The following is a 26,803-nucleotide window of genomic DNA, read 5'->3' as shown; positions in this document are numbered from 1 at the left end:
AGAATTGCCTGCTGTCAGTGCCGCCTCATACGAAGATGTGAAAGGAGCTCTAGATCGGAAGTTTTTGCACAAGAGAAATCTAGACTACGAGCGGTACACGTTCAACCTCGCGTCACAACAAAAGCCTTGCCTGACCCTGATGTTGGGACAGGGCAGGAGGAGGCGGAAGGGGCGGGACAAGAGGAGAAGGGGAGAAACCAGTTTGGCGATGGCACTGAAGAAATAAAAAAGTGTGCTATCGAGCTCATGAGTAGAATCTCCCTTGGGGGTGCTAGTGGCCATTACATCAGGGTGTCGGGATGGGTAAGAGGAAGTTGTCTAGTATATCGGACAGTGGTTTGGATACCTCACCTAATCCTCGTAAGCACAATTCTATAATCTTTTATCTCACCTCTGCTGTGGAGGCCCAGACAGAAGGAATACAAAACGCTGACCTCATATTGGGTCAGGGAGAGAGTACATCTCCTTCTGGTTCTCAGGGGTCTAACTCTCAACAGGGTCCCATGGAGGGGTGTACTACATTATCCCTGGACACAGCACATAGGTGCTCGCCAGGCACTGATAACACAGCAGAGAGGCTTATGCTAGGTGAGACCCAATCAGGAGGTGGAACTCATCTGTCGGACCAGCTTACACAAGGGCCTAAGAAAGAAGAAGAGAACTATGAAGACAAGTAACACATTTCTTGGCACCGTTAGTAATACTTGCAATGGTAAGGAAACACATAGAGACACCAAACAACCAACCATGTTTCGGTGCTCAGACAGGGGCTTGGAGGCTGGTGTAATGCAGCCTGGTTGAGAAGATACAAAGTGTGCATGACTACTTTGCCGACCCTCTTGGGCCTAACACTCCTTCCCCTGCCCCCTGCACTGGCCAGACCAGCCCCGCCCTCCCTGACCCACAACGCCCATCCCGCAACCAACCAGGAAGGAAAACAAAAATGATAATAACTTTAATTATAATTTTATTTTATTTTTGACACTGCTTTCAGAGCAGTGGTGCGATGCTCCTCCGCTTTAGCAGAGGAGCTGTCGCTGTTCATTTAACTGCAATGTTCACAAGGCAGGCAATTTTTAAAGACGCATTTCCACTGCAACTGAAATTCATTTATTTATTTATGTGTGGGGTGAATCAGTCACACGTGAACCAACCACCTATAGATGGATTTAAAAAGTTTGTGATGATCTCAAACCATTTCACCTTGGTGACAGTCCTATAGAAAATGTCCAGATGACCTTAAAACAATGTTCTTCAATTACGTTTATTTCAAAGCACAATTTATTGAATGTGCTCGCCCAAAGGCTGTAAGTGGATGGAAAAGGAGAAGGGGACGGGTGGCGGGTGGGCCCAAAAGGGGTGTGGTGTATGTAATAAAGGCTGTGGCCTAATGGAGGGGACTACAGTTCTGCTTTGCACGAGTTAATAAACAAACAGTTATTTTTGAAAACCATAAACTGTAAACCGCAAGCAACAATATATTTAAGTTTATACAGAAACATTTTTTTCTGCCATTAGAAACAATGTGTCTGAAAAGAAGGTTTTTGGGAAATATACTAGAAGTTTTAAACAACTGACATTTTCTAGAAAGGCTACAACAGACATTGCATACTAACACGAATGGAGCAGCAATTTTCACTTTTCGTTTGTATATTGTGCAGAAATATGACGCCCACTAGCAAAGAGTGTATCATAGTGAGAAGGCCATGAATTAGAATACAAAGAAAACACCCAACAGGACTTTGCATCTGTTGCAGGAACTGCGGAGAAAGAAGGGTTTAAAAGAATGCTTTATTTTCTTTTTTAATATGGATCCTTTAGTCGATCAGCTAAAAATGTGCCAAACTTCAAATGAAACAGTTTTGAAAATATTAACTTTTTTTTTATTGTAGGCTTCGAACGTATTTAGAAGTTGTTAATACTGGACAGCAGAGCAGGAGATGTATCAATCTTTAGCAGCTCATCCTTGTACACTTTAGAATCTGACCTCGGCTCACCACGCCCATCTCTCTTGAGTCCTTCGTTTTCCATGGTTTCTGCTTTCTACTCACTATCAGGTGAACATATCTTCGAAATAGCGACTGATCGTGGCAGCAAACATAACAAAGCAGCCTCTTCGAATTTACATCAAAGGCCGAGGATGAGTGAGACTGCTACCGAGGCCAGATTTTTTTCACACTGAGAGTGAGGGCAAGAATAGAGGGTCCCCGATATGGACCCATCTCTACCTGGTTATTAGGTTTTGATTGCACAGTGCTTGAGTTGCCAAATACCATGGAAAAGTCAACCTGCCTATATACAATAATAAGCTGAGCCAAAGAGGGACGCAAGATATATACCATTACTGGGCAAACAACCATAATGTACAAGAAACAAATTTTACAAAAAGTTTTTTTATATATATATATTTTTCAAAAATAGCATTCGTTAAGCTGATCACAAGTCATCTATATAAAGTTACTAACATAAATACATCAAACATGTAGATATAAATCAGGTCTCACACACACACACACATCCAAACTAGTTTCCATTCAGGGTTTCAACCATACAAGCAAACTCAAACAAAACTATCAATAAAATACATTCAAGTCGCATATAGGACAATAAGGTAAATGGACAACGTAGGTTCCATCAATAAACATAAGATGGACTATCGTGTGTTTTCTTGCTTGGAGGCGATAATTAAGTCCAAACACGCAAGGTAATTCAGCGCCAGTGCTTGAGTTGTTCTTGTGAAATCTATTGTTTTTAATATATCTTAAGAGGGACTTACATCCTGCTTTCACTTTTTATTGGTCCATATGCTTGCCAGTTTACTTTCCTCCATTTCTATCGGTTGTAGCCTGTTATCCCTTCTGTGTCTGTATTATCAGTTTCCCGTGGCCTGACTACTCATTCCCATCCGTGTTGGTGGTTTGAAGTTCTTTTCTTTTGGTTAATGCTGCATACCGTTTTCTGTTTACATTTTGTTATCTTTCCCTCTAAACATCTAATATTGCTATATTTTACTGCTAAACAGGGAGTCACAATTGCAGTTACCATGAAGTTAATAGGGGCTTGATTTAAATGGTGCAGCAGGTGCAGTGGCATCGGTGCCAAAAGCTCTAGGGACCCCACTAAACACAGATTATTGCTAAATTTTACTACTTAACAGTCACAAGTGAAGTTATCTAGAAGGCACTAGGGTCATGATTACAATAGTGCAGCAGGAGCAGTGACACCAGGATCAATAGCTCTAGGCACACCACTAAACACATAATATTGCTATATTTTACTACTTAACAGGCAGTCACAAGTGCAGTTATGTTGCAGGAAATAGTGGCATATTTGGAGTGGTGCAGCGGATGCAATGGTGCCAGGCCTAAAAGTTGTCAGAACTACTCTAAACACCTAAAAAAGCTTTAGGGAGCCCATTAAATATAGATTATTGTTAGGGTTTTTTTTTTACTAAAGAGACAGTCACAAGTGCAGTTATCTAGCAGGAAATAGAGCCATGAGTATAATGGTGCAGCAGGTGGACCGAAAGCTCTAGGCAAACCACTGAACACCTAATATTGCTATATTTTTCTACTAAACAGGCAAGCACAAATGCAGTGGTCTACCATGCACTAGGGTCATGATTACATTGGTGCAGCAGGTGCAGAGTCACTGGGACCACAAGCTCTAATCACACCACTAAACACCCACTATAGCTATACTTTACTATTAAACAGGCAGTCACAAGTGCAATTACCTTGCAGGCAAACGGGTCATGATTGAAATGATGCAGCAAATGCAGTGGCACTGCGGCCAGAAGTTGTCATAACTCCTCCAAACACCAAATACTGCTATATATTACGACTAAATAGGCAGCTTCAAATGTAGTTATCTTGCAGGCACTAGGGTCATGATTTGAATGGTGCAGTAGGTGCAGTGGCGCTGGGCCCAAATGTTGTCAGTTCTCCACCATTCACATAATCGCCACACATTATAATACCACTAATAATAGCACAATATAAAGCCTTGTTGTACCTAAACAAGTCAGAGTGCTGTATCAGACTTTCTGTAGCATATTTTGTACAAATACTCAGAAAGTTTCAACTTACAAAAAAAGCTTATTATTAATCACATAGGAGAAACCAAATGTATTTACTGCTGCTTGCAACAACTGCCAGTGCTGAGCAACAACAGTGCCCAACCAACTTAAATCCCTAAATGCACCCATTCAGTATGGATTCCAACTGAGCAACTGGAGCTGTAAAGCTGAGGTCTTTACCTCTGTCTTGACAGTCTACCCTTGGTCTTCAGCTAATCATGAAAGGGGCATATATTCAGATAGATAAGTACTTAAAATCTTTTCGTGTTTTCTTACAAGTATTCTTGTTAATGGAACAATTGAGGTGGACTACAAACCATCTGCTGTTTTGCAATTTTCCATGGCATTTCACACAATACATACTGTGGGTGGGAGCAATAATTCAAGACTCGCCAGAAGTCACCTTTGGCTATTGTGCACCTTATAAACATTCAATACATGACATAGATCTTACCAAACTGCAGTTTTTTTGTTTATTTATTATTTTATAATCTCTCAAACTGAATGTAAGGTAAATGAAGTAAGGCGTCAAGAGACTCACCAGTAAAACCTGTTCGGAGTGATTCTTTCATGCATTAGTTGCCACCTCCTTCCAAAATCCATTGAGCTGTACAACTGGAAAACATGCACAGGTTAAAATTACAAAACATAAAGCAACAACAGTAACAATAGCTTTAATTGACGCTATAAACAGTCTACTAAAATATAGACTTGTGTGCAGAGACTGTGTTAGCAAGCTTTTATTGGAAGCAATGTCAACATTTTACCATACATTTAAAGTGTCACATATATCATAATATTTCTCTTCATGTTTTCAAAATGAAACACTTATTAGTAGATATTTTAAATCAAGACATAATAACTGCATTTTACACATCATGAAAAAGTATACAGTTTTATCAACCTTATAGGTTCAGGTTTCAAGTGGTCTGATAATTCCAAAGGAGGCCCTAATGGGCGTTAACAGCCCCAATGCAATTAGAGTTTTGTTGAAATATAGTAGCTCTATGGTGTTTCACTCAGGGTTTTCACCTGCATTAACCAGGAAAATATCCAGATAAAATACTGCAGCAAGGAGAAAGATACAGGAATCAGCATGGTCAATCCAATTTCTGAAAATTATTCCCCAATAAATTGTAACCCCAGTTATGGTAATCCTAGTTATTTTCACTCCTCCCCTCCCCCCGACCATTACTCTGGACCAGTCACAAAGAGTGACACAGTGAACTGAAACACATAAGATGATGCTCCTCTATAGTATTGTCCTTGTGGTACTGAAATATTGATGGAAAAAGCATTAACATGTGCTGAACTAAATGAGGTAATAAGTAGGTAGATTAGGATAGCAGGCAGAACTTTTACCAACTGCTGCCCCCGCTTTCGTTTACCATGTGTGTTGGGGCCCAAATTTTACAAGGGAAGGCATATAGTCAAACATGAAATGATGACTACATGGATTTTACAACAACTTCATTGCCGAATATCCTAAGAACCCTGATAATCTTTGGCCACCATAGGATGATCAAGTACCAACTCAGCCTCTGCTCAACATCTGGATGGCAGCCTTCCTCATATGACCATCGAGTCTTAGGATCCCTTCCAGAAGTACCGCCTTGCTTACCTTTTATTAAGAGCATACTCAAGACCATCCCTGTTTATTTTCTACAACTTCGCTTTCTTTCGGCATGATCAATGCTTCTGGGCCATCAACTTTTATGAGGACAACACTGTGGTTGTGTGCCATTCACGAAACATAGTTGTATTCCAGCGAGGAAACACCTGTTAATGATTGTATAGTGCATCAATATGCTAGGGATGCACAATGACCATCAGAAAGGTTGCATGCTTGTTTGATTAGTGGCACATGTAGATTACATAATAGGGCCCTTTATCTTTGTTAACCTCGCTTCAAACATTAGCACCAGTCACAGTCTAAGGTCTCATGTTTAGGGCATTGCAATTTGCATAAATGTGCAATGCCGCAATTATGACACATTTTCGCCATAGTTTTTTAAAAAACAATTGGGCTATATTATGCTTTAGTTAAAGCATACGACTGTACTGCTTTATAGGAATCATGGTTAGTGAGAGACAGAAATACTGAAATTAAAAATAACCTTCTGGAGAACTTTATTCTTTGAATCAATAAACATGCATATCTGGCAGGGATTATTTTTATTTTATTAATGCCGAGGACAGATTAATTTTTTTGTCTCTCTTTTTTTTTTAAATATACTTTATTAGGTTTATATTGTCATTCAATAATACAGCACTTCTGAATCATTCTCTCCCTCCCCTTAATAGAATTCTAGAGCATTTGTTTACGGATATTTAGTACATTCCCATCCTACCCTTTCACCTTGGCCATGGAGAGCCATACTCAGAGAGCCAGGGGTGGATCATCTACTCTTCAGCATTTCCTGCATCATGCTACATTAATAATCTCAATACATTTTAACCCAATCTATCTACTCCCCTCCACCTCCCTTCCAGGCATGTCACCTCTAGTTCTCCATTTTAGCCTTCCAACCCTATGACCTGTGTCAAATCAATGAATTCCGACTCTTAAGCAATTCAGACTTGTGCAGGATACCCCTCCAGCCTCACAGTTCTCATACGTGCAGCATAGGGCGAGTAGGTGCATCTACGCCTCGCAAAAGGACCTATTCTGTGTCCGGGGCTCTCAATTCCGGTTCCTCGTCACTTATAGCATCCAGTCCTCTCAGTAATCCCACCAAGCTTTCCCATGCTCTCACTGCCTCTAGCGCCCTCTCGTTCCCCGCTCTTCTTGCTAGTTGTAACCTAACTATGCCATCACATTCTTCCCATTTAAGAAAGTCTCTCTTCCAGTGATCTATGTTCGGGCATCCACTCGCCTTCCAATGCATCGTTATGTCCCTCTTGGCCAACACTAGTCCCATGCCTATAAACTTGCTGGTAATCTTAGTTTTGGCTGTGTGAGGGAACCAGTGCAATATACAAGTCCCAGTGGACAGCTCCAGCTCTCTTTTTGTCACTGCCTTCAATAATGCAAGCACATCAGTCCAATAACCAGTCAGCAGTGGGCAGCCCCATAGCATGTGAGGAAAGTCTGCCCCCTCCCTTCGACACCTCGGGCATTCGTCTGATTCGGTGATAAAATAGGTTTTAATTTTTGCCAGCGTGAGGTAGGTGCGGCGCAAAATATAAAAGTGAAGCAATTGGAAGCGGGCATTACTAGTGCTTTTCCACGCTTGCTCTACCACCCCAGCCCAGTCTCTTTCCGTAATCTCCTTGCCCACATCCATTTCCCAATGTTGCTTAAGCTTGTCCAGAGGGGCCAATCTTTTGGTAGTAAGACGCTTGTATAGGCATGTGACCGCTTTAATCGTTCCCACCAACGTTACCTCATATTGACATCCCAATGAAACCCTACGTTCCACCTGGCCCTCTTTCCAGTGAGCACGAATAGCTGGAGTAAGCGCTGCATTGAGCAAAAAGTTCCCCCCTCTCAGATCAAAGCGCCAAAAGGCAGCATGACTCCGTCTTCGTATGAATCCCCAATGGTATCCAGTCCCCTCTCGGTCCAATCATGCAGTTCCCGCCAAGACCCTCCATGAGGGAGTGCCTCACACATTGAAAGGGGTATATCAGGGGCGAATGGCACTTTCAGGCCCATCTTCTTGAGACTGCGCCACCAGAATTGCCGAGCCGTTCTAAGTTCTTCCGAGGGAACACCCATCCGGAGTGGAAGGTCCAACACTATTAGGGGGAGCTGCTGCCGTTCCAGAGCACCCCCTCCTCTAACTTCTAAACCTCGCAGCCTCAATGCCACTCTCTGCGTCAACCATTGCAATTGGGCAGCCAGATAGGACTCGAAATCAGGTACCGCTGAACCTCCCTCCAATCGTGGTCTCAGCATCACTTCCAGGGTGACCCCATAGAAACCCCGTTATTATAGATGTAAGCTGCTTAAATATCCTCACTGGGATCCATACCGGCAGGGTCCCAAAATAATATAACAATCGAGGAACGGCCACCATTTTAAGTAATGCCACCCGTCCAGCGACCGACAACGGCAATGTTCCCCATAAATCAAAGTTGCCCACTAGGCCCCGCACTGCCCTACCAATGTTGCCCTCTAACATATCTAATCTGTAATAGTATATCTGTACCCCTAGATATGGGTGGCACCTTGTTAGACCTGGCATCATTGGTGTGAGTCTCCCTTCCATCTTTTGACGGATTGCCTCCTCTGTTTTGAAATGTTTTTCTGGTTATATGCTTTGGACACTGTGCCACTGCTATTCAGTGCCACAGTGCAAGTGCTCCGTATGTTAACTTGATGTACTAATTGGTGATTCCATGATTGGGTTATTTGATTTACCTGTCAGCCCCTAGTACAGTGCACCATGTGTGCCCAGAGCTTGTAAATCAAATGCTGCTGGTGGGCTTGCAGCACTGGTTGTGCCACCCACAGAAGCAGCTAGTAAAGTGTGTCTCAGGCCTGCCATTGCAACGCCTGTGTGCAGTCTAGTACTGCCATGTCAACTTGGCAAGTGCACCCACTTGCCAGTCCCTAAACCTTCCCTTTGCTTCATATTAGACACCCCTATGGTAGGCTCAAGGGCAAGGTACATTGTACGTATAAGGTAGGACATGCTCGGGTGTGTGTAGCATGTCCTAATAGTGAACTACAGCCATTTTCGTTTTTCACTATTGCAAGGCTACCTGTTCTCCATAGGCTAGAATGGGCAGTTAGATTATTACATTATTACATTCTTATAATTCTAACTGACCCAGGGAACATGGAAGGAATTCGAATTTAGTATGCCTGAACTCAGAATAATAATATACATCTTTTAGTAAAGTTGGTATTAATATTCTGTGTTTGAAAATACCACTTTGAGAAAGTAGGTATTTTCTTGCCTAACTGTCCAGGCATGCCTCTGCTAGGTTGTGTATTGCTTGTCTGGGTTTGTGAGTGACAGGGCTGGGGGATTCCAGGAGACAGGCTGGACAGCCCAGTGGTGAATAGAGAGATCTGCATCTAGATGGGAGGGAAGAGTTGCACCTGGGACCTGAATAGGGCTGGGCCTTTCCTCTCCAATGCTGGCTACACCTCCGGTGGCTTGTCTCTGCCCTGCACTGTGAAAGGAGGGAAAGAATCTTGTCAACAAAGTGCTCCAGAGCTGTGCCTGTGCTGGCTCCACCTCCTGTGGGGCGGCTGATGTCACTGCCCTGCACAGTGAAAGGAAGGAGAGAGTCATGTATACAAAGTGCGCAGGAACTGGTTTGGACTAGGCAGAGGCCTCTCTGCCTTCAGATAACAAAGGATTTTAGAGTATAGATCCCAAGAACTTTAGATCACTTCTGAAACTAGAAACCTTTTGCCAAGGAGAAGAACCAAGGAAGCTGCAGGAGTTTGACTGCCCCTCTGCCTGTGTGCTGTTTGTTGGGTTGGTCTACAGTGGTTGCTTCATTGCCAAGGAAAGGAGAAGGAACTTTTAAGGACTTTCATCATCTACAGAATATTCTCCAAGGGCTTCAACTGTGCTTGCCTCCTGCTGAAGTCTCAGGGACAAAAGACTACATCTCCAGCTACCCCTCTGAATTTCCTTGCTGCTAATTCTATCTACAGACATTTGCGTGTCTCTGGGAGCTGGAAGCGTGACGCATCGAGAGGAAGCGTGAATTCGTCGCATCGTCGGAGAAGTGAGCCTTCGCTCTCCCTGGAAGCGTGTGTTCATCGAAGCTGCCTGTTGTCGCATCACTGGAGAAGTGTGACGCCATCGAGAGAGTCGCCATCGCATCACCGGAGAAGCGTGTCGCAGGGCCTGTCACAGCTCCAAAGTACAGAGTCATCGCTAGGCTGCCAAGGCGTCTACGCATCGTCATCGCATCGTCGAATCAAGGGTGCCATCTTCTCATATCGCAACCGGATCATCGCAGCGCATCAAGGCCCCATCTTGCACACTGCAACGGGCTCGCAGGCAGAGAATCTACGCATCACCTCCGCACCGGTAGGGATTACGACACATCCCCTACTCTGCGCAAGCATTGTGGCACGACGAATCATTTCCACCGGTTCACGAAACTGACGCATCTCCCCTTTTGCAAGCCTTTTTGTTTACTTTGATTTACGCATCCAGTTACTTTGTTGAGAACTTTGTCACATTTATCATCAACTTGAACTGAGTAACTTTTATCATCTTTAAAGCAATTTTAAGGGTAGTATTGTGGATTTTTGTCGTTTGTAGTCTTGTGTTAAGTCTATATAAAGAATACTTATTTTTTTATAAAACCTGTGTTGTGTCCATCTGTAGTGTTTTCACTGTAGTACTGTGTATATTCACCAATGCTTAACACACTGCCTCTGAGATAAGCCTGTCTGCTCGTGACAAACTACCAAGGGGGTGAGCAGGGGTTTAAGGAGTGTAATCCCCTTTTCCTGACTTAGAAGTAAGGGTCCCTATTTGGACAAAGGTGAATACCATTGCCAACCAGAGACCCCCAGATCTAACACACCTACATTCCCATCGCACTCCCGCTATGTCCTGTAGATCTTGCCAATGCCCGTCTAAGGGGAACAAACAACCCAAACCATCACTCCTCGAGCAAAAGCAGAATAAACCGTATGATACAATTGACTGTGCCAGCACCTCTGCAATGCTGTCCCTTCCTGCGTCTGCAAATGTGTTTCTTGTAACAGCGCAATGTGAACTCCCTTTTCTTACCAAATACGCATGTATCGTCTGCCTACACCACATGGAGTGCATGCCCCGCACATTCCAGGATGAACATTTCAGGTTGCTAGTAGAGCCCTTCTTGACTGCATCTGAAACGCACCTCTGCTATCTAAGGTAGTGACATGCCAGGCCCTATACCCCCTAATAACTAATTAACAATCCCACTCCCCTCCCCAGGACAGCTACTATCATGCTAGTACCCATCCAAACCATAAAATCATCACACTCAAAAAGCCTCTGACAAATTCAGAGACACTGGAGACTGTAACTGGCTCAAGAAACTCTTGATGAACCCCACCAGCCCTAAATCTACTAATCCAGACCAGGATCGTCAGCCAGTCACTCGCCAGCCAAAATAGTCTGTGGTTGTCGATTTCGCTCCCATCTCACCTCCATCTTCTTCAAGCTATATTGTCCGCAGTCTGTGGTGTCACCACAGGCATCTGTTCCTCTCCAGTTAAGAGGAGTCCGAGTCCTGCCCAACCGAGCCATCAGTAGTAGCGCCCTTCTCTTCATCATTTGCAGGAGCGCTAGTCCGTGCCAGCTCCACCACCGCCTGCAGTGCCACTGCTCCCTCATGCACTGTCTGGGTAAGCTTGGGTTTTTTCTGAGTTCTGTTGTGGACGCGCCTTCTCGGCTGCACAGGTCTTTTCAGCAGCTGGACCTGAACCTCCTGCAGCTCCCCGTCCCTTGGGGTCTCCTTCCTATAGTTCTCCAGGCATTCCCATGCCTCTTGGGGAGAGTCCACATAGTGCGTAGTGCCATCCAGGATAATGCGCAAGCGTGACCGTGGCATTGTCCACCGTGAAGGGCCAATCTGCTCTCGCCTTCTGCAACAACAAGTCCCTATCTCGAAAATGGAGCAATTGGGCCACCACTGGTCTCGAGGGCCTCCCTGGAGCCGGCAGTCAGGCCGGGACTCAATGGGCCCTCTCAAGCATATATAAGGTTGTAAGTCCTTCTGGTGCCACCACATCCCGGAACCACGCTTCCAGATAGGCCACCATGTCTCCTCCTTCTGCTCCATCCGGCAGTCCCACGACTCGTACGTTGTTCCTTTGATTGCAGCCCTCTGCATCTTCGGCCCTTCATTCCAACGTCGTCACCCTATCCGTTAGAGCCTGCACCAGCTGCGCCACATCTTTATGCACTGGTGCCAGTTACACAATGTCAAGTTCTGTCTTCTTGACCCTCTCAGATAGGTGCTTGTGTTCATCCCGGAGGAGGCCAAGCCCCACCGCGACAGTGCTAATGTCCTGATGGAGGGTCGCTTTCGTATCAGCTATGATGGCCAATATTTGCTGCAGCTGCCGCTGCACTGGGTCATCTGATGTACTGCTCAGCGGGTCCTGCAATCATTCTTCCTGGTCCTGGGGGAGTCCCACTTGGCGTCCTATAAGCTTACCCATGTTTGCCAGAAGTCCTCACGCTCCCGACGGTGCGCTCACCGCACGTCGCCGAAGGCCCTACAGGGCCGGCCTCAATTCACCCCACTGCACCTCAAGGACCACCACTCTGTTGCACGCAGAAGGGTCCCGAGGGCGATAGATATAACTCTGCGATAGGGGCCACAGATCCGGTCACAGGTCGCACCCCTCCCCGACCCCTCCTCGATCACTGCTGCGCCACCACATCCAGGGGATCCGCAAAACTTACAAAACGTTTACTGTGCCACTCAGTAGGGGCCCTGCTCATCCCAGAAACTCAAGCGCATTCTCAGACAGATAGTCGGCGAGCTCACATCCCAACGTGCGCAGTCAGCGTAGGGGCCCACTTTGCAATGAAGTGTAATGCCAGGTCCGGCAGTATAGCCGAGAGCATTCGCTCCCGAATTCCTTCAAGTGGGCACCACAGTTTTGCCCTCTCAGGGGGTCCGCCAATTCACAGCCTCCTCTCCAGCTCAGGCTCCCAGCAGGAAATACCCTCCAGAGAGCGGACTCCTCAGCGAGATCAGCCCTTGGATTCTGCCCACCTCAAAGGCCTGTTGTGCAGAGGCTCCCAGCGCAGTCCCTCAAAGTGCCCAATTCCACAAATCCTTCAGGCACTGTCCATTCGCCCTTCTCCGCCAAGGTGCCCGTGTGGCCACCCAAGACCAAGCAACAGCCCTAGGTCTTTAACTATGGGTCCATGCAACTCCCCCTCTGGTTCTGGGCAACCTGCCTCAGTGCAGGTCGCTTGCCTCACTTCACCAGCAACCCACCACTCCCCTAGTGACAGACAGTCTTCCACACCAGGTGGGGGCGAATCAGAGCCCTTCCAGCTCCCCTTTGCACCCGCTCCAATTGCCACCTCCCGTGCTCATTTGCTCTGATATGAGTGCAGCTGCAGGGCCCTCAGCTCCGTGAACCCAGCGCTCCAATCGCTTCAGCCACTCCAACACCCAGCGATCCTGTCTCTGCCGTCCTCGAGCACACATACACCCCCACAGCCTTGTCACAGCTCTCTCTGCGTCCAGCCAAGCGCCTAGAAACCGAAGAAGGTGCGTCCCCCTCGCCATTTTCAGCCATCCTCAGGACCCTGGGCAGAAGACAGGTCACCCTCACGCAGTGGGGGAAGTGGGGGAGCAAGGACCAATCCACCCTCTAGCCTCCAACACCACCTACCCCCGTCCGGTTGTCTGACGGTGCTCAGACCGTAGCGCCTCAGCTCGTGCTCCTCAGCTGGGCTCTCCACAGGTATAAGGCAGTGCTCAGCTGCCAGCGACGTTCTCCTCACTCGATCTCGTCTTTGGGGCATCCACTTTCTCGATGATCTGACACTCTACCCCGCGGCACTGTTCTCTAGAAAAGAAAATCTCAATCGGGCAGAGCCTCTCACCCTGTCCGGTCCTCGCCGCTGGTGCCCAGCCCCTTTAGAGGGCTCGACGGCTCAAAATCCCGTTCCGGCTGATCTTGTGATCAGGTAACAGAGGGGCTGCTGCAGAGCACTCTGTTCATGCGACCGCCATCACCGCTTGCCAAGCCACGCCTCTCTCATTTCTTTGTCTCTTGAAGCATCTGCGGTGCACGGCAAACATAAATGACAAAGGTAGGGACACCTTGGTGAGGAATGGAAAGCTGCTGCTGGAACCAAGGTCTGATAGTTTCTCTGCTGGATGAGTGCCCATAAGACAGGAAGTCAATGCCACATGCTCTGAGTCGGGAGCACCAGCCTTCTGCCTACATGCCAAGACCTGAGGGCCCTGTGGGGTGGCAGATGAATATAGCATGCTATAACGCATGCTTTTACATCGCATTCATTACAACATGGTTGTTAGAACGCAATATCTTTACAACGCAAGTCATTAGATCGACTTGCGCTAGATGGCACTCCAACCTTAGGGATAATATAATTTACTATTCCAACTCCACCCTGGGCAGCAGTAGGGAAGGTGTTCAAATAGAAAATCATACTATTCCTTATGTTGGAGCGCCATCTAGAGCAAATCGATCTAATGAATTGCGTTGTAAAGGTAATGCCATGTAACAACTGCTTTGTAAAGGTTGTTTCAAGTGGCAGATCAGAGCTTGTGGAGGGGGTGAGGTCCAACAGGGATTCTGTCAGGTGGATCCCTAGGAGTGAAGTGTGACATGCCCAGTCTGGTTTGGACTGCTGCCATAATGTTTGCGACCTCGTGTGCCAGAAGGGGACCATCATGAAGTAAGGGAAATCCCCCTTGTGAAAAAGCAGTTGGCAACCCTCATTTGCCAGTGAGGGCCACCATGAAATAAGGGCCATCACCCTTGTAGACATCCAGATGAAGATCCTGGTATGCCAGTTGTGCCCACCATGAAGTAGTGTGGAGGAAATTGGCACCCCCTGTTTGGTAGGAGGGGACCTCTATGGGAGAAGGGCAATTTGCCCTGGATTGTTGTGCCCAGGCTGCTGTGCAGAAAACTTACTGATTATGAGGAGCCATGGATAAGGATGTCAGAAGACTGAGGGTCGGAAAGAGTGCATGAGGTTGCGGACCCTCAGCATTGGAAGACTGAGACCCACAGAGATGGATCATGTCCTCCCGCATTTGCTGGCTGCTGTCAGTTCAGGTAAGACTGTTCAAGGCTGGCAGGCACCCGACGACTCGCACAAATTTACCATGTAGCACTGCTGAAGTTGACTCTTCAGGCCAAACTTGGACTTTGCTGCATGGGCAATAGTGTGGGCTGTATCGGGTAGTCACCTACAGTGTTGAATGGGAGATAACCAGCCTTACTAGAAAGGGACAGAGGAAATCAGGGCTACCACCCAGGATGATGCTAGTCAGCCAACTTTAAGAGACTGTAGATATTATTTAGTGTGTTGCTTTGTGTGCCACAGCACAGTTGGGTACAATAACCCTTGTTTGCCCTCTGACCATCTGAAAGGGGTTCTGACAACACAGATTAGATATATTATTTTTTTTAGCAGACGGTAAGCTTGGGCTAGTGTTACAATTAGGTCCTGCAAATTAGTGTTGTTTTACATGCCCAATATAACAGACTTTTAAATATGAGCTCTCCCTATTTAATTCCCACTGAGATCTCATGAGAAAAGTGAGAGACGTGTGGCACATAATTAATTTATGTTCACTATAACAGGAGGGGTCAAGTCACGTTTAAGCACTGATAAATCCTTAAAATATAAACTATATTATATATACAATATGTTTATTACCTATGTACTACAGCCATCTGGGGGTACGTGTCAATATTAGAAACGTTTTAGGGCACTTCTAAATGTAGAAGCAAGAGGATTAAGGGGTTTAACCCCTTCCACGCTGATGACGAGCTGGGCTCGTCATGAGGTAGCCTCCTCGCACGCTAATGACGAGCCCAGCTCGTCACGTAACATGCGCTTTTAATGGTTAATGAGAGTGGATTTCACACTCCTATTAGAACTTTCAGAGCTGCCAAGTTCCTCCAAAAGACTGAACTTCTGCAGTTGCAATAGGTTCCATCCATAGCTCAGAGGCGGAAACAATGGGCTTGAGTGTCTTCTAATGAGTCTTAACCAAACAACGCAAATTTGTTTTGGCAAGTACAGCCTTTTCTTTGGTAGGGAACGTTTTGAGGCAAATGTCGTAATTTGTACCCCTCCGCTGTCTAACACTTTCCCTACTGTTGCACTCTTTGGAGTGGGAATGGTAATTTTTCCCCTCCGCTATCTAACACTTTCCCTACTGTTGCTTTCACTGAAGTGGGAATAGTAATTTTTACCCCTCCGCTATCCAACATGTTCCCTACTGTTGCACTCACTGGAGTGAGAATAGCAATTTTTACCCATCCGCTATCCAACCCTTTCCCTACTGGTCCACTGTTTGGAGTGGGAATAGTAATTTTCACCCCTCCGCTATCCGACACTTTCCCTACTGTTGCACTCACTGGAGTTAGACTAGTAAATGTAATTATTCCGCTATCCAACACTTTCTCTACTGTTGCACTTCTTGTATTGGGAAATGTTATTTGATTTTTTTTGTAATAGTTTAATATTTTAATTCATTATAGAATATTTTTTTTTTTTTATTATTGATATATATATATATTATTTGTATATAATTTTAAAGTTTAAGAATTAAATAAAGATAACACTTAATAAATTATTTTTAAGTAAATATATGTATCTGTATAAATTATTTGTTTGTTATATTTAGTTAAAATGTATATTACATTTAATTAATTTTGGTAACATTTATATTAGTCTTTAATATATTTAATATATATTTTATTTTATATATATTTTTAAATCAATATTTTCTACATCTATATTTTATACCTCAATAATTTGGAGTCAATATTTTTGTACTTACCTGTTATGGTATGGAAGTCGATATTTTTGCAGTCGATATTTTTTTCTTGATATTAGGAACATCGATGTTTGTGACATCAATATATCAGTGAACCGAGCAGCATGACGAAGATGTATAGTTGGTCTGAGACGCAGAAGCTAATGGACTCAACCAGCAGCATTGTCAGTTTGTCATAGACTCTAGTGCAAGGAAGTGGAGGAACCTCCAAGCTGCTGTCTGACTTATCAAATAGAGCAATAATCAGGATTTAATGGCCCCTCGGGCCTCTGGGGCCTGGCGCTACTGCACCTTCTGCACCAATGAAAGCAACGCCCCTGGACACACCCTAAGAAGGGAATGGAACCTGTTTTTCTACAGTTTTTGGTTATTAACATGGCACTCTCGCTTATGCTAAAGTGTTGTTTATTTTCCCTTTATGAGGGATTTTGTGTGTTTGTATGCATGCTGTGCCACTTTGTTAGACCTGACATCCTTGGCGTGGTTTCTCCTGACTTTGGCCTATATCTCTGATAAGTTAACCGTGGGATTACCTTATTGCATTGTATAAGTGTAATTTTCAATTGGGAAAAGACACATATTTCGAGTTTGGTGTCTGTGGACAATTTAAAATCATAACATGATGAAGACAGATTTTAAGTTGCAAGTCTAAAAATGCCACTTTTAAAAAGTTGTTATTTACTTTAATCATTCTGTGCTTCTGCCTGACTCAATGTACAATGTAGGTAGACATAGTCAGGACCATGAGACAAATTCAAACACTGTTCTAGTATCACCTCTTAAGCCCTTCTACAACCAATCAGCTAACAGTAACAACAACAAAAGAAATCTCAAGGAGTTGCACCAGACTAAACAAAAGTTTGGCACTACAACTCCTATGACAAGAGACGAGGCCCCTTTATTGTCAGCAGATAGCACTGGAGAAAACAGAAATTTCTCAAATTTCTCTAACGGCTAGGGCGCTCGACCTTGGACTGGGGAAACTGGGTTTGAGTCTCGGTAATCTCGCTAAACCCTCCTGTGATTCTGGGCAAATCACTTAATCTCCCCAAGCCTAACAAAATGAATGTGTGTCCTCATGTAACGTAACTGGTGCTATGTAAAGCGCTCTGATACCCGGTTCGGTTTGGGTCAAGTTCGCGCTATATAAAACTCTGCAAAAAAAAAAAAAAGTGCCAACAAGAGGCTTTTACCATCGATCCCGAAAAACAATTCTCACTAGCGAGCTGGTGCTCAAATCTTTTGAATTCATGCTTTTTCACACACGATAATGAGCCCCCAAAGTCAGGATCTCCTCTAACTGATGAGGATCCCCTGTGCTGATACTTTAAATAGAGAACCACCTTACAGTGATTAGTCAGGCTCTGATTTGAATGGCAAATGTGGCCATTATGCATGCCGACAAATCTTGATACTCAAATAAACATACTTTGGAAAGTAGCTGGCTTAATATCGGGCCTTGACACCAAGCTCGAATGATTGAACTCTTTGAGCAGTAGAGCTCTGACAAGTGAACAGCTAAACATTAAGCAGGAGGGATGTGGATGCAGCCCTATACTACAGAATTTGGAAAAGCTGCCCGAAATAATGAGTTCCCTAGTTAACGACCTCAAGAGAGAGGTAGTCAGAAAGCCACAAGGCCACAAAAAGCAAAAAGCAAACCCCTTTCCCCAGCAAGACCAAGAGCTAAACTCAAACTTGAATCATGCTTCACAATTAAACTTAAATAAAGAAAATCACGATCTCCCTGGGAACACAGGACAACATACAAAAGAGACCTAGGGGAGGAGAACAACCAACAACACATATAAATTTTGAGAAAAGGGCCGATAGTAAACAGGGGACGTTGGAGAGACCTCGGGAAATCGACCACAATGAGGAGAGCGACACAAACCAAATAGCAAGAAACAATGTACATGAATCAAAAATGGCTAAAAAATCTGAAAGAAGAATACACTTCTATCTAACATCAAGCACAGAAAAAACAACCATCCAGAAAAATATAAATCCACGGAAGTCGAGCATTAATATAGAAAAAACAAGAAAAGAAAAAAATAATTAAACAAGGGCAATAAAGAAGGGGGCTTATTGCACTGGCTCAAAAGTGAAATGAAGGTAAGCACTATGGACGTTGTTTCCCCCCAAACCTGAATTATAGAGCATTGGGGATAGGGCAACTCGGTAAAACTGAAAGCAACGCAACAAGTGCAAATGATCCTAAACGAACCACAGGACACTTGGCCGTAAAGCAGGACATGAAAGAACAAGAGTTACTGGTACAACGATTACCTGTCGGAACCAAATGGCATAAGAGAAAACAACTCCTCGAACCTAACACAGAAGACCCCCTTAAAATCAGGGTTTTTGAGGAACAATCACCAAAATCAGAAAAGATCCCTGAAAATTCAACAGGAGACTCTTCATCCCTGCATCGCTGTCTATCGGGGATTGAAGTGGGCAATCCAAACAAAAACGACACCTACCTAGGAAAACTCAAACTAAGTACTATAAAAGGAGACAACTATAAATCGAAAATAGTCTCTAAAGAGACTTCTACCTAAGTAAAACAAAGAGTTCTGATGGCCACAAACAAAAATGACAGGGATGTAAATCTCCCTAGTGATGACCCACCATTCCTGCACAAAAGAACAAGGGGTGACGAACCACAACAGGAAGCACAGTCAAATCACACCCAAGAAGAATCGATCACCTGTAGGAGCCCCATCCCAAAAAGACACGGAGGGCTTGGACAGCTCAGAGCCAAATCACCCACAAAAACAACCAATCTCGAATCAATTTGAAAATCCAGAAAACCTAAAGATGATTGCTGGAATGTGGATTATTGGTAGGGGCAAATGTAGGTCTGCCACTGGCAATAAGGCCACTAAAACAGTATAGGGCTCAGAATAGGTCTTAGAAAATGGTTCCTTTGCTCAACCCTTAGTAACGTGGATGTGAGCAGTCAGGCTTAACTTCAAAGACAGGTATGTAAAGCATTTAAAAACACCAATTCAGTAAATAATTAAGACATAACACCAAATATAAATCCAACACCAATTTATAAAAATAGGAAATATTTTTATGTTTTAAATGACAACAAAACGAAACAAAATCCACTGTAGGGAACCCGAGATATGAATTTTTAAAGGTTAGTCACTTTCTAATGCTTAGAAACCAACAGTGCCCCATTTAGTTAATTTGTTTGCTTTGACAAGGACACATTCACCTTTACCAATTGTTCTGGAGGATCTCTCATCACTCTTGTGCAGCCTCCTCCAGCAGGCTGGATCCAGTTAGAACTCCTTCTTGAAGTTCTTCTTGCGGGTCCCAAACACACAATCCACGGTTCTGGAATCTCCAAGAGGGTCCTTGAATGTGTGAAACTTTAATTCCCGCAATCCACTTGAACAAAACCCTTACAAATCCACTGGTAGTACTCCAGGCTGGAGATTCTTTGTGGTGATGTCCAGGTGAGCTTTGGTAACTTGCAGCTTGCATGGAGTCCACTCTTTAGTACTTTTGAAGCAGGTTTGATCCACAGGGCTGTAGTTTTAAATGGTGCAAAAAGGCGCAATTTTCCGAGTTCAGGCTTTTGGAAATGCACTTCAAACTCTTCAGCGCAGACCCTTCTGATTCTCTTAAGTTTCAAGCACCAGACCTGAGAGGCACTGCGACTCTCAGATACTCATTCAGTGTTCCCTGGGGTCAAGCAGGAGGACACTCTTGTCCAACGAGCTGCAGGGTTCCACCCAAAAATCTGACCGCTTCCTGCAGAGTGTGGCAACATGCTAACCCAGAAACCACTCTTCTTCCAAAATTCAATATGTCAGAATTTTCAGCAGGGAGAGCTGGCTAGACACACCCCTAGGATGGCTATTCTCCACAGTCTCTCCCCCTTACATCTGCTCTTCCTTCCTTAATCGTGGCATCTGGCTAGAGGTGAACAGGGGTCCTCCCCTTCGCTTGAAGTCCATATTTTACAACTCCTCCCCCTACTCTGGCATTCCTATGCCCAGCAACCTCTCCTGCCCGAGAGGCTTCCTAACCCCAGGGGTCATTTATCTCCTCTTCAAAGCAGCCAGGCTCACCCACTTATCTCTGACCAATCAGAGCAGAGCAGTACAGACTTGAATTTGGGCTTACAGACAAAAAACAGTCTTATAACTTCTTGTCTGTACATTTTACAATAAATTCAACAATACCAAATTGTTGGATTTATCATTACCATTCTACTGATTCCTTTAACCCCTTGAGTGCGGTGTTAATTCTCCCGCTGTGCGGGAGAATTACCAAGTGGGTGGGATCCGGATGGCGCATTTTGCGATGCAGGGTGCGCTACGAAATTCGTTCTATTTATTAAATTGTTTACTTACCTGCAATTGTCCATATTCCATTGTTTACCACCCTCCACCCTGCCCCTCCCCTGCACCGCCTCCCTGCCCCACCAAACTCCCTCCACGCGCCGCGGCTGGCAGCAGGCAAAACAAGAAAGAAAACCACAGTAGAGGATGAATAGTAAGAACACAATAAAACCTGCAACTGACTCCATCCTGCACTGTGCTGGAGATGGACTGAGAACAAGGCCATAGAGTGAAGGTTTAATACAAAGCACAATGGACACAGAAGGGGGCAAACGCTGATGCCTGGCTAAGGGGTAGAACACCAAAGACTGGTCCTGGTAACCAAGGGCCCTAAACTCACATCCCTAACATCCCAAGGCACACTTCTGATAAGAATAATCTTGCTTCCAAGTTAAAAATTTGCTCCTGGAACACTTGGGATCTAACTGACGGTGAAGACAAAAGGGACGCCATTCAATTTCTGAATAGATACGATGTCATTGAGGTGCATGAAACCTGGGCCTTGCGTTCAACACCATGGCTGGACTATACTGTCTACGAATCAAGTAGGGGGCCTCGCTTCAGAAGTGGTGGCAATTTACATCAAAAACTATTTGGCAGTAAAAGGATCACTACTATGTGAAAGAAATGGAGATTACATATTCCTCAAAGCAACGTTCCTAAAACCTGACATGTTCAGCCAGGATCAGCACTCTATGACCTTAAGTTGCATTTATCTTCATCCATCTAAGACTAAACGAGAAGCAACGCTAAGTAGAATGCTATCAGTAATAAACACTCTCTACTCACAGCACCCAGATGACCTATGGATAATCATGGGAGATTTCAAAGCTAATCTAATGGAATCTGACCTAAATTCCTCTTTGGTAGCTCTAGATGATTTCCCCTGGTCTATCCCAGCTATAAGCAGTCAGTACTCAAATTGCCAGTCTATTTCAATCAACAGTGTCTTCAAATCCTAAAAGGAAGATCAGCCACCGACTCACCAGCAGCTTACGCTCACTACTCACACTCTAGATTGGCAACACTGGATTACATATGGATTTCAATTGCTCACTTTCAAGCAACTCAAGAATTTTTTGTGATTTCATCAGCAGGAAGAGAATGATTATAGAAAATTACTGGGAGCAAGCACATTAAATAATAAAGTCACAATATCAGAAGCTATTCTGGATGATTAACCACTTCAGATCAAACCAGCCGCCTTCAATTACAAACATCTTGCCCATAGCCTGGGAACACCACATAGGATCTCTCTATGTGGAGTCATCTAGTGATAATGGCGCAAACCCAAATATGAGGGATACCAACAACATATCAAGGATCACAAAGTCACAAAATCGATCCCACGACGAAAAGCAATTACCCCCACGTAGTTATGCACCTCATCAAAAAGATGCCGTCTGGAGGGGCGCCCAGCCCAAATGGCATCCCGTCCATGGTGTACAAAGGTACGCCATGGAAATGGGCCACAATTATGGCGCCCTTTTTTGGGAATACAGGTCGGGAGTCGGAAGAATCCCTGAGTCATGGAAGGGCTCCCTCTTGGTCCCAATTTACAAAAAAGATTTGCTATCCAACCCTGAAAACTACCAAATGATCACACTCATAGACAGAGATGGGAAGTGCTATGCCAGCACATTATTACAAGAACTAACGGCTTGAGTAAAAATGCTCAAATTGATCCCTTATACGCAAACAGGCTTTCAAAAGGGATCCCACATTGACGATAACTTGGACTGCATGTCCCACCTGATGAGACCACACTTGCAAAAAACACGGGAGGGCTCTGTATCTAGCATACATCGATTTCCAAACAGCTTTCGACAGTGTGTCTTGCCTGAGATGGATGAAATTAAAAAACGGAGGCATTGACAACACACTATTAAAAGCACTGGTTGCCCTATACTCGGAAACCTGGGTCAAGACAAGAGTCTCTTCTGGCTGGTCCATGATCAAAAAAATAAACACTGACAAAGGATTAAAGCAAGGATGTATACTAGTCCCAATACTTTTCAACTTGTACTTGGCAGATTTACTGGAATGTCTGGCTGATGCCCGAGTTTTGCCCCCAAAACTTGCTGGAACTAAAATCCAATCACTGCAATAGGCAATACAATTAAAAAAAATTACATTTTGCAACTTCTATCTGTGCTGCATTAAACAGCACACAAAGAAGTTTCAAAACGCCATGAATGATTGTTTATGTGTAGGAAGAGAGAACTACTTGCACATAAACAGTTTATCTGCAGGAAGGGTGACCTTACTGCACATAAACAATCATTCCCCCCTAATGCAGACACCCTTGCACTATGGTACAAGGGGGGCTGTGTTTGCACTAGGCAGCTGAATTCAGCGCCAGCACTATGCGAAACACAGGGGTGAGCCACATTTTTGTGAATATGGTGCATCACTACTTTTTCAGAATGGAGAAGCATGGCCTTAGCAATGTTTGCTAATGTGACGGTTCTCCATTCTGTTGTAAATATGCCCCAAAGTTCATGCACATGCAAGTCGACATTTAAGTTTATCAGCAGAAACAACGGTTAAGTCAATTACATGTCTTGGGCCACTTGAAAGGGGGCGGGGTGTAGTAGGTTTGATCTTTTTGATGTCCCCATACACTGCAATTTCAGGCATCGGTAGACAGTGACTTCAAAATGCCATCATGACAGATTGTGAGGGCTCTTGGAAGAGAGGGCTTTCCTTTGGCAAATTTGCCATCCAGACAGAGAACTAATCAATCCACAAACGATTTCCTTTTTTAAAATATTAATAGAACTTTTCGTCCCCAAATAGATGTAAATATGTTCTGTAAAGTCAACAGTATTCACACGTAGCTTGAGCTAAGTCAATTCTATAAACACCTACTGGGAGCTGTCTCTAATCATCAGTTGCTAAAAAATCATTTTGTTTCAAGGACTGTCATAACAATTTTTCAATTCTAGCATAGAATCCTTTTAAAACTGCATTATTGTATGAAATATTACATTGTTTCTGCTGAACACAATTGAAAATAAAACGCACATGGTATATTGGTAGAGTACTGAACTTAATCAGAAAGTCTGGTTCGGAAGGAAGGCAGACTGCAAAGGCAGAGTATTCTATAGAACGCTTTACTCATTTTGATGCAGAATAGAAAAGCATGGCATTTTCTGCAGAACAAAGTGCGGGTACAGGCTGAAAATGATGTCCGGACACAAATGGGCATGGGCAAGCAGTAATTAGCTATTTGCAGTGCTTATTGTAGAAGGATAAGTGCCATGAACCAAAGTTTTGCTCAGAACCATTACTACAACTGAAAGTTGGGATGAGGAACACGAAGGCTGAGTAGTATTGATTCCACCTCATGCTGCTTTAATTCACCACCAGGCACTCCCTGCCCTTTTGTTTCACTCTTGCAGGGTCCTTTCTTCCTTGTCTACCGTTTCACACCTTACTCGGCCTTCTCCTTCGTCCCTTGCATGTTTTTCCCTCTCTCGGGTCAAAACCTTATGGGGAAAAATAGATGCCTGACCCCCCAGAAAATGGCTGCTGTTGGCCCCCCACCTGCAACCACAAGCTCAAATTAAGCACTGGCTATCCCTCTGAATTTGGTTAAAACCATAAAATAGAATAGGGTATTTATTACAGATATTGTATAGAAGAGCAGTGTTGCACTAGGAGAAGAGCTCGCGCAAAGCCAAAATAATAAGATTCACAAAGGTAAACTGGGGAGCGCGAGGCGGCGGTTGCAAGATGGCCGCGTCCTGAGGAGGCTCCGCAGAATCGGCGCTTTCCCTATCGGGAAGGGAACACTCTCTGTCCCCGTTCCTGCCTTTCTCCAGCAATATCGGTGTCGGAAACAGCCCGGAGCATGGTGGCGTGAGTTCCGACCATCGGAATGTGAACCAAGGTGTGTTTTGCAGCCTTTTCATTTCTGGATACCCGTGCCTCATTCACGCAGCCGCCATTTTGAGCGTTTGCTCGTATGTGAATGCAGGCTTCCTCACGAAAATACTGCGCCTGATTTTCTTCATCAAAATGCGCATAGAATGATTCTACCTTTTAGCTGTTGTTACCTTTGCGCCTCAATTTTTGATTACTTTTCATGAAGCAAGCATTTCTTTCTACTCAATACCGTTATTATTGCTGTGGTTTGAGTTGTATACTGCCTTTTTGTGTGTAAGGAGCTGCATGTCAACAATTTTCCTCATGGAATGGAGCTCACTTGAACACTGCTCCTACATCTATGAAAGAGCAACAATATTCTTCTTGCACCTTTCATTTTAATGGTGTGAACATGTTTTTGCTCTAACTAAAGCACGCTTTAACTGGAACTGGCTCTGATCAATTCTTGATAAACCTGCACTTTTATTTACTCCTAGAGGCCAATACACACATCAATCTGGCTGGTTCTTGCTTTAATGTTATGCCTTACCCTTGAACAACATTATATTGGGACTACTTTTGCCCCAAGTCCAATGGCACTGCTTTCTTTAAAAGAAAGCAGTGCCATTGGACTTGGGGCAAAAGTAGTCCCAATATAATGTTGTTCAGTTTAACACGTACAAAGTGGGCTGAGCACGTTTCCCGTGTGCACGCGGCATCAAGTTTGAGGACAAAATAGAATCAATGAACTTTTATGAACAGGTGTGCAACCCATATACATACATACATTATGCCTTACCCTTGGCCGGATGCCAATTCTTTCCATAAGGGCCTCCTCTGATATTTAATTGGTTACCCTTTCACCGTCCTTTTGCTAACCCGCTTCTTTGTACCAGCTATTTTGTTTTTTGGTCACTTTTTCCTGTGCCTGGACCTGTTTTCCTGTTCAGTTTTTTCTCTCATTTTTCCAATATGGCGCTCACACATTCTCAAAAACCACTTAGTGTCTCTGGATCTGCTTCTGGGGGTCGTAAGGATTCTTCAAGCAACAACAGTAAACGTCTTAAGAAAGACCCCTCTTCTCCGACTAAATCTCCTCTTCCTAATACTCTAGAAGATATTATGGATGAACTGCGACTTATTCGTCTATTCATGACAGACACTAATATCACTCTCCAAATGATAGAGGAAAAAAGGTCTGGCCTGGACATGAGATTATCTGATGTTGAACAAAAGATAAGTGATGCTCAAGATGTCATGGCAAAAGTTGAGACTCTTACTAAGGAAGTAAACCTACTGAAAAAATCCACTGAGGATTTGGAAAATCGTAATCGGCGTAATAATTTACGAATTTACGGAATACCAGAAGGTTCAGAAGGATCTGACATGATTCTCTTCTTGAAAACTCAAGTATTACAAATTGCTGGTCTCCCAAAGACTGTTGACTTTAATATCCAAAGAGCTCACAGATTAGGTCTTTGAAATGCATCCTCATCTACTAAACCTAGAGTTATCATTGACTACTTTTTGCTTTACTCTGACTTAATGTCCATTCTTGCTGCAGCCAAGCAACACAAACAGATGTTCTGGTCGGGACATAAAATCTTCTTCAGTCAAGATTTTTCCAAGCCCACTGCTAATAGACGCAAGGAATTCCTAGACCTTCAGCTGGCTTTGATGTCAATGAACGCTCGCTATGGTCTTATACATCCTTGTTACTTTAAAGTGACTTATAAAGACAGAACTTTTTCTTTTGATGACCCGGCTGATCTTCGGAAGTTCATCCACACTCACCGAGAAGAGCAGATGGAACTCAGCAAACATTAATTGTTTTCATTATGATCTTATAGGTTTTCCTCTTGTTTTCCCTTTCAGGTCACTGCAATTGTCTTCTACTTCAGTTAATTGTTTTCTGTTCTTTTGTCTGTTTTAGGTTCAACCTGCACTATGACCGAGGATTTCGGTGTGTCTCATTCGTGTGTTTACTAGTTTGGTGTTTTCCGTT

General features: G+C 44.2%; 1 protein-coding gene across 1 annotated transcript in view; it reads right to left on the bottom strand.

Moving 5' to 3' along the window:
• Positions 1–26,803, bottom strand: part of LOC144753513 (VPS10 domain-containing receptor SorCS3-like) — a 2,605,581-nt gene that overhangs the window by 1,177,113 nt on the left and 1,401,665 nt on the right. Inside the window, exon 5 of the mRNA XM_078641177.1 lies at positions 4,620–4,693. Within this exon, the coding sequence (XP_078497303.1) occupies positions 4,620–4,693 (74 nt within the window). The remainder of the gene's footprint in view (positions 1–4,619; positions 4,694–26,803) is intronic.

The sequence above is a fragment of the Lissotriton helveticus genome, chromosome 5_1 (assembly GCF_964261635.1).
Source record: "Lissotriton helveticus chromosome 5_1, aLisHel1.1, whole genome shotgun sequence".
Lineage (NCBI taxonomy): Eukaryota > Metazoa > Chordata > Amphibia > Caudata > Salamandridae > Lissotriton > Lissotriton helveticus.
This window is presented reverse-complemented; position numbering and strand designations above follow the sequence as displayed.